The sequence below is a fragment of the Sinocyclocheilus anshuiensis genome, unplaced genomic scaffold, assembly GCF_001515605.1.
Source record: "Sinocyclocheilus anshuiensis isolate Anshui unplaced genomic scaffold, SAMN03320099.WGS_v1.1 scaffold454, whole genome shotgun sequence".
Classification (NCBI taxonomy): Eukaryota; Metazoa; Chordata; class Actinopteri; order Cypriniformes; family Cyprinidae; genus Sinocyclocheilus; species Sinocyclocheilus anshuiensis.
The window spans coordinates 69,577-86,056 of NW_015548217.1; the positions used below are offsets into that span (position 1 = coordinate 69,577).

General features: G+C 33.7%; 1 protein-coding gene across 1 annotated transcript in view; it reads right to left on the reverse strand.

Moving 5' to 3' along the window:
* The window catches only part of LOC107653967 (anthrax toxin receptor 1-like), a 32,424-nt gene that overhangs the window by 1,856 nt on the left and 14,088 nt on the right, over window positions 1-16,480 (reverse strand). The window contains exons 10-17 of the mRNA XM_016440822.1: window positions 15,874-15,972; window positions 15,095-15,164; window positions 13,202-13,280; window positions 9,026-9,121; window positions 8,738-8,776; window positions 4,126-4,224; window positions 2,780-2,947; window positions 2,613-2,693 (exon numbers count right to left, since the gene is read on the reverse strand). Of these exons, the coding sequence (XP_016296308.1) occupies window positions 2,613-2,693; window positions 2,780-2,947; window positions 4,126-4,224; window positions 8,738-8,776; window positions 9,026-9,121; window positions 13,202-13,280; window positions 15,095-15,164; window positions 15,874-15,972 (731 nt within the window). The remainder of the gene's footprint in view (window positions 1-2,612; window positions 2,694-2,779; window positions 2,948-4,125; window positions 4,225-8,737; window positions 8,777-9,025; window positions 9,122-13,201; window positions 13,281-15,094; window positions 15,165-15,873; window positions 15,973-16,480) is intronic.

The window sequence follows — 16,480 nt, forward strand, 5'->3', positions numbered from 1 at the left end:
CACACACTCACACACACTCACTCACTCACTCACACACACACACAGATGATCTCTCAAACTGGCTGGAGCTCTGTGAAAAGCACAGATGAAATCATCCAGAATTGTAAATAATGCATCATGGAAAGAGTCTGAAAGTCCTCTATAACCCCAAACCCTGTTGGAAAAAAATGGCTGGGCACCTTTAAACCAGGGTTTTTATAGTTCACTAAAACTAAAACCATTCAATTTTTTTTGTTACTTTAAATAAATGAAATATTAAATGTATATTTAACAAAATAAGGTCCCACTTTATATTAGGTGGCCTTAACTACTATGTACTTACATTTAAATTAATCATTTGGTACAATGCACTTATTGTGTACATACATGTTTTTACATTGTACTTGTATTTTTTTTTTTTAAATACCTGCATGTAATTACATCTGTAATAAATTTCTGTAATTACATTTATAATTACACTGTTGACATCCCTTACACCTTAACCCACCCATATCCCACCTCAATAACAGCAAAAGTGTTTTGCAATACAATATGAGTACATTGTACTTATGTTTTGATGTAAGTACATAGTAGTTAAGGCCACCTAATATAAAGTGTGACCAAAAATAAATATACGATCTTTTAAATACAAGTATAACTTTTTTATTTCAGCTAGCTGCCATGACAACGTCTCTCACTTTAATTAAGTTTGACTTGTACTAAAACAACTCAAACTGAAATAAAAATGAATAAAAACATGAGCATATATGTACTAATTAATTTCTTAATAAACACTTCCGGCATTACTGGGCACAAATTACAGCTCATTTTACTTTCATAATGTCACAAATAGAATTAAATTTTTACAGTTTTGTTGAGCGTAAGTGACTTACAAAACATAACAAAAAATGTTTGACCATATATAATGCATTATTAATTCAACAGAAACTGATGACATTTATTTATTATTCCACAGCGGAAGCACTGCGGCATAAATTTTGTTCTCTTAATACAGTTTTAGTCAGCAAATCATGACGATTTCATTTCTTTTCCAAATATTCAAATAGAAAACAGTTGTCAAAATATTTCACAATCAGGGTTATTTCAGTATCAGTGGGATACAATTATAGCATTCTTAAAAATGTGTTTAATTTGTTTTGTATTTTTGTATTTTCTACTTCATTTTCATTTGAAAGTTTTAGTAATTTTGTTGTGTGTTTTGTAATGTGTATTAGTTATTTGCTTTGAAATATGTCTATATAGTTTTTTTATAAATCTTTATTTCAGTTTAAGTTTTAGTTAATTTAGTACCTCAAGTTAAATTAAATAAAGATAAGAAATGATGCTTTGACAGCTACCTGAAATATACTATAATACATATTATATTATATTTAAATATTTAGAATTAGTTTTTATTGACCATTTTTAATTTTAAGTAATTTTGTTGTTTTTTTTATTTTTATTTTTTTTAGCTTTAAATATATATAATGTCTATATAGATTTGTAATATTTTTTTAAATTTCTGTTTTATGTTGCTTTGGCAACTAGCAGAAAAAGCTTTTATATTTATTATATTATATATTTATTTTATTACATTTAATTTGTAATGTTTATTTTATTTCAAGTAACACTTTTGTATGGTTTTAGTTAACTATAATAACCCTCTTCACAATACAATTGTTATTGCATTTTTGATCAAATAAATGCAGCCTTCATGCGCAGAAGAGACTTCTTTCAGAAGCATTATACAATTTTAGTTTTGTAGTGTGGCACTGCATATATAATAAATTATTCATTAATACTAAGAATATTGATCAAGTATAACCTGACTGATTTTTCTTCCAATAACTACACTGTCTTAAGTAAATCTTTAGAGATTCCCGTAAAAGCATTGGCATGACCTTGTTTTCAACTTTTCTTCCACAGCAGAAGCACTGCTGGATTTAGTTTATGTCCTCTTAATGCAATTGTAGACAGGAAATGATGCACGTTTCATTTGTTTTCCATGCTCAGAAAGAACGAGAGCGTCAGTCTGGGCATTTTTCAGGCCTCTCGTCACAAACCACAGAGCAGCGGAGAGGCCCAGGATTTACAGGACGAGGAGCTGGAAACCATTCCTCCGCAGAGAAACTTTGCGTCATGCAACCCTTCGCTCGAGGCGATTAAAACCAGCAAGCTCAAAAACTCGACCAGAACCATTGTATGCATTGATTATGAACGGCTTAACGACTCCTTGGTTGCTAAATTTGGCAGATGCTCTTAAACATGGAATTCTAGTTAAAAACGTTTTTCTTACATACATATGAAACGGTTAGAGATAGTTCATTTCAAAACGCTTGTGTAAAAACTCTAAATCAGATCCGATAACCTGCGATTTGACATGGAGAAGCCAAACCATGTGGCTGCTCTGCATAAGTAAGAGTCGGACTGTCTGGAAAGCGTCAACGTTTGTTTTATTTCAGTTTTATGGCTAGTGATTTGACGCAGGTGGCGAGCTGCGCCTAACAAATGAAAGGTAAGGAAATGAGTCAAAAAGTCCACAGGACGTTGATTTATGAGGTTAGAGTCAGACTGGAGGAGTTTGTTTGACATCATACTTCTGGACGAAAGATAATGATCATCTAGATACTCACATGATCTCCCGGCTGTGGCCTCATAAGTGAAACTTGATCATATCCACGTCTGAAAAGAGCCAGGATCGCGTCGAGTTTACCCTGAACCGGAGACAATAACACTTACAATGTGCTTTGAACACCAGCAGCTTCAGTAAACAATAATGACAGTGACAAAGCTTCTTTACCCTAATGGGAGAATACCACTTCCTGTCTCGAGCTGGCTTCCTGTTGTCTGGTTTCTTGGGTTTGGGTTCAAAGGGTTCGAACTCCTGCTCAGGCATCTTTATGACAGCGTTTTTGGGTTTTTCCAGCTTGGCTCCCTCCTCGGTAGAGCCCTTCCCTCCCCAGTGAACCTGGACCAGAGGCAAAACATCAGATCAGATCTTCCGAAACCTGTTACAGAGCTTCAGCAAATGCAAAAAACATGCCTTTCAGTTTTCAGTTTCCTTCTAAGATGTTTTGATATTTCACTTCTAGGAGACTTCTAGCAACTTGAAATGACTTTTCAATTATACATCTGAGTGAAATCTGGTTGTGTGTGTGTGTGTGTGTGTGTGTATATGTATGTATACACACACACACACACTCACACACACATATATATATATATATATACTGTATATTAAATTATATAGACTACCAGTCAAAAATTTGGAATAATTAAAATTGTAAACATTTTTGAAATATATGTTTTATTCTGCTCACCAAGGCTGCATGATCAAATAATACAGTAATATTATGAAATATTATTAGAATTTAAAACAGCTGTTTTCTATGTGAATATCTGCTAAACTGTAATGTATTTCTGTGATGCGCAGCTGTATTTTCAGCATCATTACTCCAGTCTTCAGTGTCACATGATCTTCAGAAATCATTCTAATATTCTGATTTGCTGCTCAACAAACATTTCCGATTATTATCAATATTGAAAATAGTTTTTGCTGCTTCATATTCTAAGTTTGACGGAAATGCGATTAAAAAAAAAGACAGAAATTAATACAGCAGGGATGCAGTAAAATGATCAAAAATGACAATAAAGACATTGATTTCTATTTCAAATAAATGCTGCTCTTTAGAACTTTTGATTCATCAAAACATGCAAAAACTGCAGCAAAAACATTTTAATATTACTAAGAAGAACCATTATTAAAAAAATTAAGCACCAATAATAAATAATAATAACTTAGCACTGAGATTTCTGAAGATCATGTGACACTGAAGACTGGAGTAATGATGCTGAAAATACAGCTGCGCATCACAGAAATACATTACAGTTTAACACATATTCACATAGAAAACAGCTGTTTTAAATTGTAATAATATTTCACATTTTTACTGTATTTTTGATCAAATAAATGCAGCCTTGGTGAGCAGAAGAGACTTCTTATATATAATCACTACAAGAAAATTACTCTTCCAACAGCTACATTTTATTTAGTGAAGTTCAGAGAGTGTTATGAATTTGTTATTTCAATAATAATCGCGTGACACATTTTTGTAAGCTTGCATCTCCTCTTTTGAGGAATCCCACCTCCATTCGTTTAATTCCTCCGACTCCTCGACCGCCGTAATACGAGGCGTCCACCGTGGGCCATTTCTTCTTTGGCGTCCCATCCTCATCATCTGACTCCTGAAGACCAAAAACATCTTACATCATTCGCAGAAGCACGAGAGGTACGAAACATCTGCCAGCGCTTCTTTGACATGTTGATGTTGTTACTCAAAATCATCTGATGGTTTTCATTAAAGTCTCTTTATGAATCTCACACTAAGAAAATTCAGTTCTTTCTAACTCTGCTGTGGTTTAGATGTTGACATGGGTTTTGCTACCGAATACAGAAGACGAGATATCTGATCTGATCTGATTTGAAACTGTACCTTTTCGAGCAACATGCTACTCATTATTTATAGTTAAATTACAGTCACACTTACTGTAAGTTACTAACAAAAAGAACATGGCTGACCTCACTAAGTAGTGTACTTACTACTGAACTAGGGAGCGGATTGAGACACAGAAGACTGAAGACTTAAAAATCGCACTAAAAAGACCATCGCACTTCTTATCTTATCTTGTTTTTTTTAACTCATATCCTTCCAAAAATAAAAGTGTTAACAGCTATGTGTTTTTATAAAAAAAATTGCAAAATGTGTATATTATGAAAAGTCTTTACTTTCTACGAAATTCTAACTCTGGCCATAAACAGAGTTTTAAAAATGTTAATTATTCTCATGACATGACGAAATAATAATTAAATATTATTTAAAAATTACATGTATTTTTTTTAGCATGAAATGTAAAATAGTGTAAATTGAATAAATATTACATAAAATGTAATGAAATGTTTAACTATTATTTAATAAAATAATATAATAAAAATGTAAAAAATAATAAAAAAATAGTTGACAATATTTTGATTATTTTTTATTATAATTATATTATTATTATTATTATTTATTATAATCATTATTATTATAGTATTACACACATGCACGTACATCTATATCTATCTATCTATGTATCTGTCTATATATATATACATACACACACAACAGTTCTTTCTGGTCCTCGAATCTGATTGGCTAAGAGGAGTGTGATATTCTAGTGATAACAGAACTCTAACCATTTCACTGTTTGTATCACTCCATTTGCAGTGTTTCTCATAGTGAGTGTCATAGCGGACGCCCAAATCCATTATAATTTTATAAATAACACTGCTTTAACACTACTGAGTTTTTTTTTAGGCAAGAATGTACTTGTTTAAACTTCAAATATGCAGTTTGTTAATAAAGATAACGTCTATTTGAAAATTTGCTTCAACATTTTTGGAGATGTGAGCTCCAGGGCGTCATTTCAATAAATAATATTCATATTAATAATAGTAATATTTAGTAATAGTATTTAGTATTGGGAAACGGTGTGTGTACGTTAGTGTTGGTTAGTTACATTGTTCTGAGAACTAGATGGCGACAAGAGTCTGTTTTTATTAGTGAGTCAGCAGTACTTTTATATTGAAAGAAACTGAAACACGGTTTTAAACAAGGAAGTTATTTTTACTTTCAACAAGCAGCCAACAATTGCACTGAGCAGCGCTGTCATCGGAAATCACCCTTAACAGATGAAAGGATAGTACGACAAAGATATCGCTTTCCTCAGCGTACATTCAAACTAATGTTTTATTGTGAATATGAGATTGAGATGAAGAATGAATGCTGTATCAGATGCAGGTAATCTCAGCTCAGTCAATCTCTCTCTCACCACTGCTATGGTCTACTAGAGACCCATAAATATTTATCAACGTGCTCCGTCTGTGACATTTAATGCTTTACAGAAGAGTAAAATGTAAATTGGTGTAAATTAATGAATATAACATTACAAAATAATGTTTAAATATTATTTAAAAATGACATGTCATTTTTTTACAGTCAAATGTAAATTGGAGCAATTACCAGGGCCAAGCCCTTGGGGCTGTTTTTGGGGATTTTTTTTCTTTTTTTTTTTAATTAAGATTTTTTTGAACATTGCACAATGCACATGGTTTAATGCTTGCTACACAAAATGAATTAAAAAAAATAAAAAAATAATTGATACCGTAGATAAAATCTCGATTGGAGTATCCACCCCTCACTCCCAAACAAGATCATACATTCATATGTGTATATATAGCACATATAGCACACTGTTTACATAGAAGCACAGGTGATAATGAACTCAAAATGAACAGAAGTACAGATGAGAATGAACAAAAACATTCCTAATAATTCAAGAGGAAGAACACACAATTTCTGGATCAGATGCAACTTTTGCACTGCTTCTGGTCACAGCATGTGTCACACTTTCGAACCCACGACATGAAGTGTTCGGGATCTGTGGTGTAACACATTGAGCTAGTCGCTCATGCACCTTCACCAGGCTGCTGAGGAGAGGTTTCAGTGTGAGAATCAGCTCACAAAAAAAAATTATTTTGCATGTTAACCAGATTAGTATGTGAAGCTACCTTAATGCTAACGCAGATTATGGTTAACTATGGTTAACCTAATAACTCAAGAGCCACATTGGACGGCATCATAATTGGTTAGATTGTTAACCAACTAGCATGCTAAGCTAACTAGAACAAGTCAACAAACACAGACACGGTCTACTTTGGAGAGGTATTTCTTGGGAATGGAAGCAAATATCAAAACTCCGTTCAGTCATTTCTGTGTGGCTCGGTCCAAAGATCATCTAATCAGATTTTGGACAAAATTGGACAAAATTTGTAGGAGGAGTAGCGAAAAAACTGTTTTTCCATTTACAATGTGGACAGGCACATTGATGAAAAATGACAAATATAGCCAGAATCATCATAACCAAGGGAATGAAAGGTTACAAAATAAATTTGGACAATGTTTTCAAAATTTTGTAAAAATCGTTATATCTTCGGAACGCTAGGTGGCGCTGTGTTCAAACTTTTTTTAGGTGCTTCCGAGACATGCCGTTGATGATGCCTACCACATTTTTGTAGATATGTCAAATGGTTTAAAAGATATTGCAATTTACAACAAGATAAGACACAAAGGGCCAGATTTATTAACAGAGTCGGGATTTACTAAAGATGCGCAATGAAGAATTAGCACTAAACAAGTGTGGACAGTTATTTTTGCATCTGACCTTATTGAATATGCATTTGTTTCCCTTTTAGATGCAAAATTTATGGGAGGAGAGTATTAAAATTAATCATGCAACTCAATTTACTAACATTTGTGCTCATTAAATTACTGGTAATTGCGCCATTTTTTTACTATTTTGCGCCTGTGACATAAGTAGATCACCAGCACCTGATGAGCATCACTGCGTATTTGCGATCTCTGCTAATTTGCACTGCGCTTGGTATATTGCGTTGGTCGATATGTAAATGAGATGATGCGTCTGTGTTCTTTAATTTGGGCATTGTCAGTGAATCACCTGCATAAATTTCCACGCCCATCTGCGTTGTTTTGGAAATGCGCTCTCACGCTAATTTGCCCTAAGATATCGCTTTCCTCAGCGTACATTCAAACTAATGTTTTATTGTGAATATGAGATTGAGATGAAGAATGAATGCTGTATCAGATGCAGGTAATCTCAGCTCAGTCAATCTCTCTCTCACCACTGCTATGGTCTACTAGAGACCCATAAATATTTATCAACGTGCTCCGTCTGTGACATTTAATGCTTTACAGAAGAGTAAAATGTAAATTGGTGTAAATTAATGAATATAACATTACAAAATAATGTTTAAATATTATTTAAAAATGACATGTCATTTTTTTACAGTCAAATGTAAATTGGAGCAATTACCAGGGCCAAGCCCTTGGGGCTGTTTTTGGGGATTTTTTTTCTTTTTTTTTTAATTAAGATTTTTTTGAACATTGCACAATGCACATGGTTTAATGCTTGCTACACAAAATGAATAAAAAAAAATAAAAAAATAATTGATACCGTAGATAAAATCTCGATTGGAGTATCCACCCCTCACTCCCAAACAAGATCATACATTCATATGTGTATATATAGCACACCTAAAGCTCTGTTTACATAGAAGCACAGGTGATAATGAACTCAAAATGAACAGAAGTACAGATGAGAATGAACAAAAACATTCCTAATAATTCAAGAGGAAGAACACACAATTTCTGGAACAGATGCAACTTTTGCACTGCTTCTGGTCACAGCATGTGTCACACTTTCGAACCCACGACATGAAGTGTTCGGGATCTGTGGTGTAACACATTGAGCTAGTCGCTCATGCACCTTCACCAGGCTGCTGAGGAGAGGTTTCAGTGTGAGAATCAGCTCACAAAAAAAAATTATTTTGCATGTTAACCAGATTAGTATGTGAAGCTACCTTAATGCTAACGCAGATTATGGTTAACTATGGTTAACCTAATAACTCAAGAGCCACATTGGACGGCATCATAATTGGTTAGATTGTTAACCAACTAGCATGCTAAGCTAACTAGAACAAGTCAACAAACACAGACACGGTCTACTTTGGAGAGGTATTTCTTGGGAATGGAAGCAAATATCAAAACTCAGTTCAGTCATTTCTGTGTGGCTCGGTCCAAAGATCATCTAATCAGATTTTGGACAAAATTGCATAGTAGCAGATAAAGCTGTAACTTACTGTCTCTGGAGGTGGAGGAGGTGGAGGTTCCTTGATCACCTGTGGAAAGACGTGTCAAATAATCACATAACCACAAACACAAGTCACATTATACACATAAAACAGAACAGCATGTTAAATCATGACCTCGCTTGAGACAAATTGACCAATTTTCCACCTTAAATCACTCAACCTCAGTCTTTACCGCAAATCCATAGGCCTTTGGCTCCCAGAATAACACAGTACTGGAAGATGTGTTGTGAGAACGTATGAAGACTGATATTTACGGTAAATGAGGCGATGACTTACTACAGTGCAGCAAAGCGGCCAGAACCACCACATAAACAGCAGAGCCAGCAATAGAAACAGCACCAGCAGGGTGATCAGGAGGATGGTGCCGTCAAACTGCAGAGAAACAGGGAAGCGTTGAGGAAGACCGAGAATCGGAAAAATTACTATGATTCACGGATAAAAAGTATTGCCATATTGTCATTTGACCTTCAATTTAATTTAACTAACTATTTAACTTACAATATATTGACAATGAAGATGAGATTAAAAATATGCATTATGATTAATAATTAAATTATTTTAATATAAAAATTGCAGACAAAATAACCCTGCAAGATGTAATATTTCTGGTTTATGTTGATACATTTATTTGTTTGATACTGTATGTTATTTAATAAATGTTTTTTTTATTTTTTATTTAATATTAAACAATTAAATCATTTTTGTCAGTAAAATGTAAAATTAATGAATATGACATGATGATGATGTTAAATATTGTAAACAAACGACATAAATTTTGTCAGTAAAATTTTAAATGGTGTAAAGCCAATGCATACGAAATATGTTTAAATATTATAAAATAACTCATATTTGTCAGTAAAATGCTGTAAATTGCTGACAGTTTTTACAATAAAATAAAAAATACAACATCTAAATCTAAAGTCTAAAATGAACAAAAATGACCTGACAAAATAATGTTTAAAATTATTTAAAATTAGTTTTTGTCATTAAAATGTAAAATGGTGTAAAATTAATGAATATTTCAAGATGAAATGTTTAAATATTAGAATCATTTTTACAGTAAAATGTTGTAAAATCAATTAATGACAACACGAAATAGTGTTTAAATATTATTTTAAATTTTCATGTCATTTTTGCTAGTAAAATGAAATGATATTTTAAAAATATTGACTAATGGGCATTTTCATCCAAAGACAAGCTATGGCCACCAAAAACTGTGTAACCTCACTGTTAGAAAGTAAGTAATGGGAAAAGAACGGGAAGTACACAGTGCATTTGTGAAGTATTTAAAGAAGAAATGCTTCATAAAAGTGACTCAGTGGTCGTGGCCTGAAGCCTGCGCAGTGAGAATCAGAGACGGGATCGTTCAGGAGCTTTGTCTGCGGTTTGGCCCTTGATGTGTGTGAGTTTTTGGGGGGAAGGAGTTCGTGAAGAGAAAATGATGATGGGGACGACCTGAACGTGAGGAGAGGAGAATGCAAAGAAAACAAAGGGTTACGAACTAAAGACCACCCATAAACTCTCCAATGATTTATAATGTAGCATAATTACAATCAAGTATAATAGCTATACTTAGTTATAGCAACTACTTTGATTTAATGAAAGTAATTAAAACGTGACACCTAAAAACATTCTGAGGAAAAGAAATGTATGTGAGGAAACAGTTTAATATGTGGCGAGCTAAAGGAACCATGAGACGGTTCTAAATTCTGATGATTCAGTCTTCTGATTATTATTATTAAATTAAACTACTATTTGAACTATATATATATATATATATATATATACACACACACACACACACAAATATATATATTCTGTATATATAGGTTGCTATTGAATATTTAATTGTGTGTGCTCATTGCAATTTTAATTGTAATCTTTAAGAAATATGACATGATGAAATGATGTTTAAAAATTAAAAGATGTAATAGTGTAAATTAATGAAAATAACTTGACAAAATGATGTTTAAATATTCTACAAGATCACAAATAATTGTTTTCACAGTAAAATGTAAAATAGTATAAATTAATGAATATTAAATGAAAAATGTTTAGATAGTTTTTTTTTTAAATCACGTCATTTTTGTCAGTAAAATGTAAAATGGTGTAAAATGAATATGACAAAAAAAATTTAATTATTATAAAAAATAAATTTCACTTATTACAGTAAAATTTAAAATGTTTTAAAATTAATGAATATGACATTACAAAATAATGTTTAAATATTATTCAAAAGATGACGTCATTTTTCTCAGTAAAATGGTGTAAATAATCGAATGTGACAAAAAATATTATATTATATATATAAATATTATAAAAATGATTACATGTAATTTTTCACAGTAAAATGTAAATTGGTGTAAATCAGTGAATATAACATTACAAAATAATGTTTAAATATTATTTTAAAATGACATGCTATTTTTTACAGTCAAATGTAAATTGGAGCAATTACTGGGGCCAAGCCCTTGGGGCTGTTTTTGGGGAAGCATTTTTATTTTTTATTAGGATATTAGGATAACATTGCACAATACACACGCACAAACACAGACGTGGTCTACTATGGAGAGGTATTTCTTGGGAATGGAAGCAAATATCAAAACTCCGTTCAGTCATTTCTGTGTGGCTCGGTCCAAAGATCATCTAATCAGATTTTGGACAAAATTGGACAAAATTTGTAGGAGGAGTAGCGAAAAAACTGTTTTTCCATTTACAATGTGGACAGGCACATTGATGAAAAATGACAAATATAGCCAGAATCATCATAACCAAGGGAATGAAAGGTTACAAAATAAATTTGGACAATGTTTTCAAAATTTTGTAAAAATCGTTATATCTTCGGAACGCTAGGTGGCGCTGTGTTCAAACTTCACTAGGTGCTTCCGAGACATGCTGTTGATGATGCCTACCACATTTTTGTAGATATGTCAAATGGTTTAAAAGATATTGCAATTTACAACAAGATAAGACACAAAGGGCCAGATTTATTAACAGAGTCGGGATTTACTAAAGATGCGCAATGAAGAATTAGCACTAAACAAGTGTGGACAGTTATTTTTGCATCTGACCTTATTGAATATGCATTTGTTTCCCTTTTAGATGCAAAATTTATGGGAGGAGAGTATTAAAATTAATCATGCAACTCAATTTACTAACATTTGTGCTCATTAAATTACTGGTAATTGCGCCATTTTTTTACTATTTTGCGCCTGTGACATAAGTAGATCACCAGCACCTGATGAGCATCACTGCGTATTTGCGATCTATGCTAATTTGCACTGCGCTTGGTATATTGCGTTGGTCGATATGTAAATGAGATGATGCGTCTGTGTTCTTTAATTTGGGCATTGTCAGTGAATCACCTGCATAAATTTCCACGCCCATCTGCGTTGTTTTGGAAATGCGCTCTCACGCTAATTTGCCCTATTTAGTAAATCTGTCCCCAAGACACCAAGATTATGATTCTGACTAACTGTTCAAAGGTTATTAGCCAAAATAGCCATTTTTGGTATCTCCTGACCCGTAGGTGGCGCTGTCTCCAACTTTGGCATGGACCCTCAGATCATGGTGTTGATGAAGCGTACCAAGTTTCATTTTGATTGATCAAAGTTTGGCTAAGATACAGGCTCTGAATCAATTTCGGGTCAACCTCGTTAAGTTCACAACATCATTACCTTTTTTTCACCACTAGGTCAAAAAATTCTGTTCTGTAATTTCTATGCGGCTCGGATCATATCTGGCAATTCTGGGAAGAATTGGACCAATTTTGAAGGAGTAGTAGTGAAAAAATTGAATACTGTACTTTTCAAAATGACTGCTACTGTAATGGGTGGAGTCTTAATGTAAGCTATTGAATGTGATCAGCATGCGGAGAGTAATCAGGTGGACTACGTTTAATTTTTCTAGAACAAAGGGTTCAAAAGTTATAACCGTTTGAAAAGTGAATGTTTGAACTGGTGGTAGTGCTATAGAGTTGGTCCTGGAAAGCCCAAAGTTGGTCAGATCACTATTAATGACCATCACTACAAGTGTGCCAAATTTCATTATTTTCCTAGGTTCCCTTCATAGGGCTGCCATTGACCCCCATTGGGCGGGGAATAGTAATAAAGAACACATACAAACACAATAGGGGCTATGGCCACTAAATATTATTAAAACAATTACATGCACTTTTTGCTAGTAAAATTTTAATGGGTGTAAATTAATGAATATGGTATGACAAAATAATGTTTAAATATTATAACAAAAATTACATGTAATTTTTCATTACAAAATGGTGTAAAATTAAGGTATATTACATGGCAAAATAAGATTTAAATATTAAGAAACTATCCCATTTTTCAGGATGTAAAATTAATTCTCAAATCTCAAAACGAAGGAGCATTTAATATGTTGTAGTTTGCATTGTAGCTGTGCTGGATGTGATGCTGTGTTTGTATTCAGACTTACACACTCGGTTGTAGTGATGTGAACGGAGCTGGTGATGAACGACAGACCCTCGTTCATGCTGACTTGCAGGTACACCACCCTGAAGCGCAAAGAACAAACATCAGTTTTCATAGCCATATTTGTCACTTTGAAAGCCAGCAAATCCTGTAACGTTGCACAGCAGGATCCAAAAAAGCAGAAAACCAGACCAACAGGATTCAGAGAGACGCGAGTGCCAAAAACAACCCCGCTACATTTCTCTTACATTTTTTACACAAAGATGTTTAGTTGCATGAAAAATGCCTTGAAGACCATAACTGGCAGCCTCACAGAGCTCTGCAGGGTGCTGGTGAACGTTTGTTGAAGTCAGCTGTCTAGTGTCTCAAACATATGTGACCCTGGAGCACAAAACCAGTCTTAAGTGTCAATTTTCCAAAATTGAGATTTATGCATCATCTGAAAGCTGAATAAATCATCTTTCCATTGATGTATGCTTTGTTAGGATAGGACAATATTTGTCTGAGATACAACTATTTGAAAATCTGGAATCCGAGGGTGCAAAAAAATCTAAATATTGAGAAAATCATCTTTAAAGTTGTTCAAATTAAGTTCTTAGCAATGCATATTACTAATCAAAAATTAAGTTTTGATATATTTACGGTAGGAAATTTACAAAATATCTTCATGGAACATGATCTTTACTTAATATCCTAATGATTTTTGGCATAAAAGAAAAATGGATAATTTTGACCCATACAATGTATTGTTGGCTATTGCTACAAATATACCCCAGCGACTTAACACTGCTTTTGTGCTCCAGGGACACATTTGACAAAACAGCTTTCCGAATGCTCAGCATTCTCCCGACACACAGAGTCCAAGTCTGCGTTTCTGACAGATAAGACCACTTTCTCTGATGGAGAGCATCTACTTCAGATCAGCTTCACATTCCTCATAATGTGTTTCGCCACACAATCATTACTGAGAGGAAAAGTAAAGTTTGGGGTGGTTCTTTGACTCTGTTCATGTACATGGTGTGAAACTGAGTGCACTTTCGCACCAAACAAACACTGATGGACTCAGTGTGCACCAAAAGCTAAAAATAAATGTTTTTATTAGAACGTAGGTAAAATTCAAATGAAATCAGAAAATATAAAAAACTTTGGGACTATTTTTACCCTAGTAAATATCAAATAATTATTTAATATTTGATTATTTGATAGTAAATATCAAATAATCAAAAAAGAAATGGCAATTAACACACTGAATTAAATGTGAAATTGTAAGTAGAAAGGTTACAATAGTATTTTATTGTCAAATGTATTCCAATAATCGTTTTATTGACTAATTTCGAAAATTAGATTTTGATATAAATTGTATGGATCTTACACAAATATTTTTTTTCCACCGACTACTACTAATTTAAAGGTAATATTTAACACTTTTTACATTTTTAACACTTTTAATTGTAATTGTTATAGATTATAATATTGTGATGCCTAAGCAGTGCACTAGATTTCATTCAATACTTAGTGTTTTTTTTTGATAAAATAGTTTTCCTTTTTTAGCCATAACTTAAAAAATATTTTATAACAAACAGTATCATTGTTGAATGGAAAGCAGAAGCGGGGGAGAAAATACGGATCCTTGAGGGTTTATGGGAGCAGTAAAGGGAAAGAATGAAATAATGGATAAGGAACAAAGAAAGAGTGGGTGTGATGAACACAATGATTTCTGAGGAACTGTCTGCTTTTAATGGCTCCTCAGAGCCGCTGACATCATGTAAAGCTGTGATTCTTCAGGTTTGACAGGAACAAGAAAGCCATGATCCGCCTGGACGGCTAAAGCAGCGAGCTGCGCAGGAAGTGGAATGTGACCTTTGACAGGGATCATAAACACAGACCTCACACTTACTTTCCAACTTCATCTATAACCGGCGCGGGGCACAGCAAGAACGTGTCTTCCACGCTCGCAGGCTTCTCGTCTGTAAACAGAAGAATAAAATGTTCTAGTGCTGTCAAACGATTAATCGCATCGCATTTACATAATATTTGCGTGTGTACTGTGTATATTTATTATGCATATGTGACCCTGCAGCACAAAAGCAGTGTTAAGTCGCTGGGGTATATTTGTAGCAATAGCTCCAAGTCTGCGTTTCTGACAGATAAGACCACTTTCTCTGATGGAGAGCATCTACTTCAGATCAGCTTCACATTCCTCTGTGCAAAATCATAATGATGTTTCGCCACACAATCATTACTGAGAGGAAAAGTAAAGTTTGGGGTGGTTCTTTGACTCTGTTCATGTACATGGTGTGAAACTGAGTGCACTTTCGCACCAAACAAACACTGATGGACTCAGTGTGCACCAAAAGCTAAAAATAAATGTTTTTATTAGAACAAAAAAGGGTTCTAAATTCTGATCAGAAGAATTCCGATTATTATTAGAACGTCGAACTACGAATTAACACCAGGGTTATTTTAGTTAGCTAAAACTAAATCTTTCATTATGTGTAACTTCTATTAAAAAAAATAATATACACAGTACACACACATATACTACGCAAACAAAAACTTTTATTTGGATGCGATTAATGGTTTGACAGCACTAAAATGTTCAGCGTTCAGTAAAGCAGATCAGTTGAGTTCTGAATGCAGCTAGACAGCTGGTTTTTCACTCGGAGAGACACTCACTGAGCGTGACTGTGTCGTTGATTTTGAAGCTGCACAGGACCTGGTCAATGTTTCTGGCGTGTCGAAACCCGTTCCCTCTCACCACCACTTGAAACGACTCTGAAACACAGATTCCCTCAGACGCAGCTCAACAACGCTGATCAATCACGTCATTTCTCTCAGAAACATCAACTGTATTTTCAGCACATGGGTCAGTGTCTTCCTGCTGAAATCATCAGAGCTCAAGGAATGTTGGGTAATGTACAACCACAACGATATACTGTAAGTGTCCTCTCGGGGAAATGCGTCTCAGAGACTCTCAGGTTCAACAATGGAATTTTCCCTCGATTATTTTATATTAACTTGCTTATTTCTATTTTAGTAATTATACATCTGATGATGTGCGGCGCTAAGGATTAAAAGGAAATCTAGTCCAAAAGAGTGACGTACTGGAAATGGAAATTAAATGAATCATTAAGTGTTACAGACTTACTAGTTAAAAAGATTTATGGCACATACATAATCCACAGAGAGACATGTATATGAACAAGAATACATATTTCCTACAGCAGAACTTCATTATGAGGGTTTATGTACAAAATAATTGAAAGTGGAATAGCTTTTATAT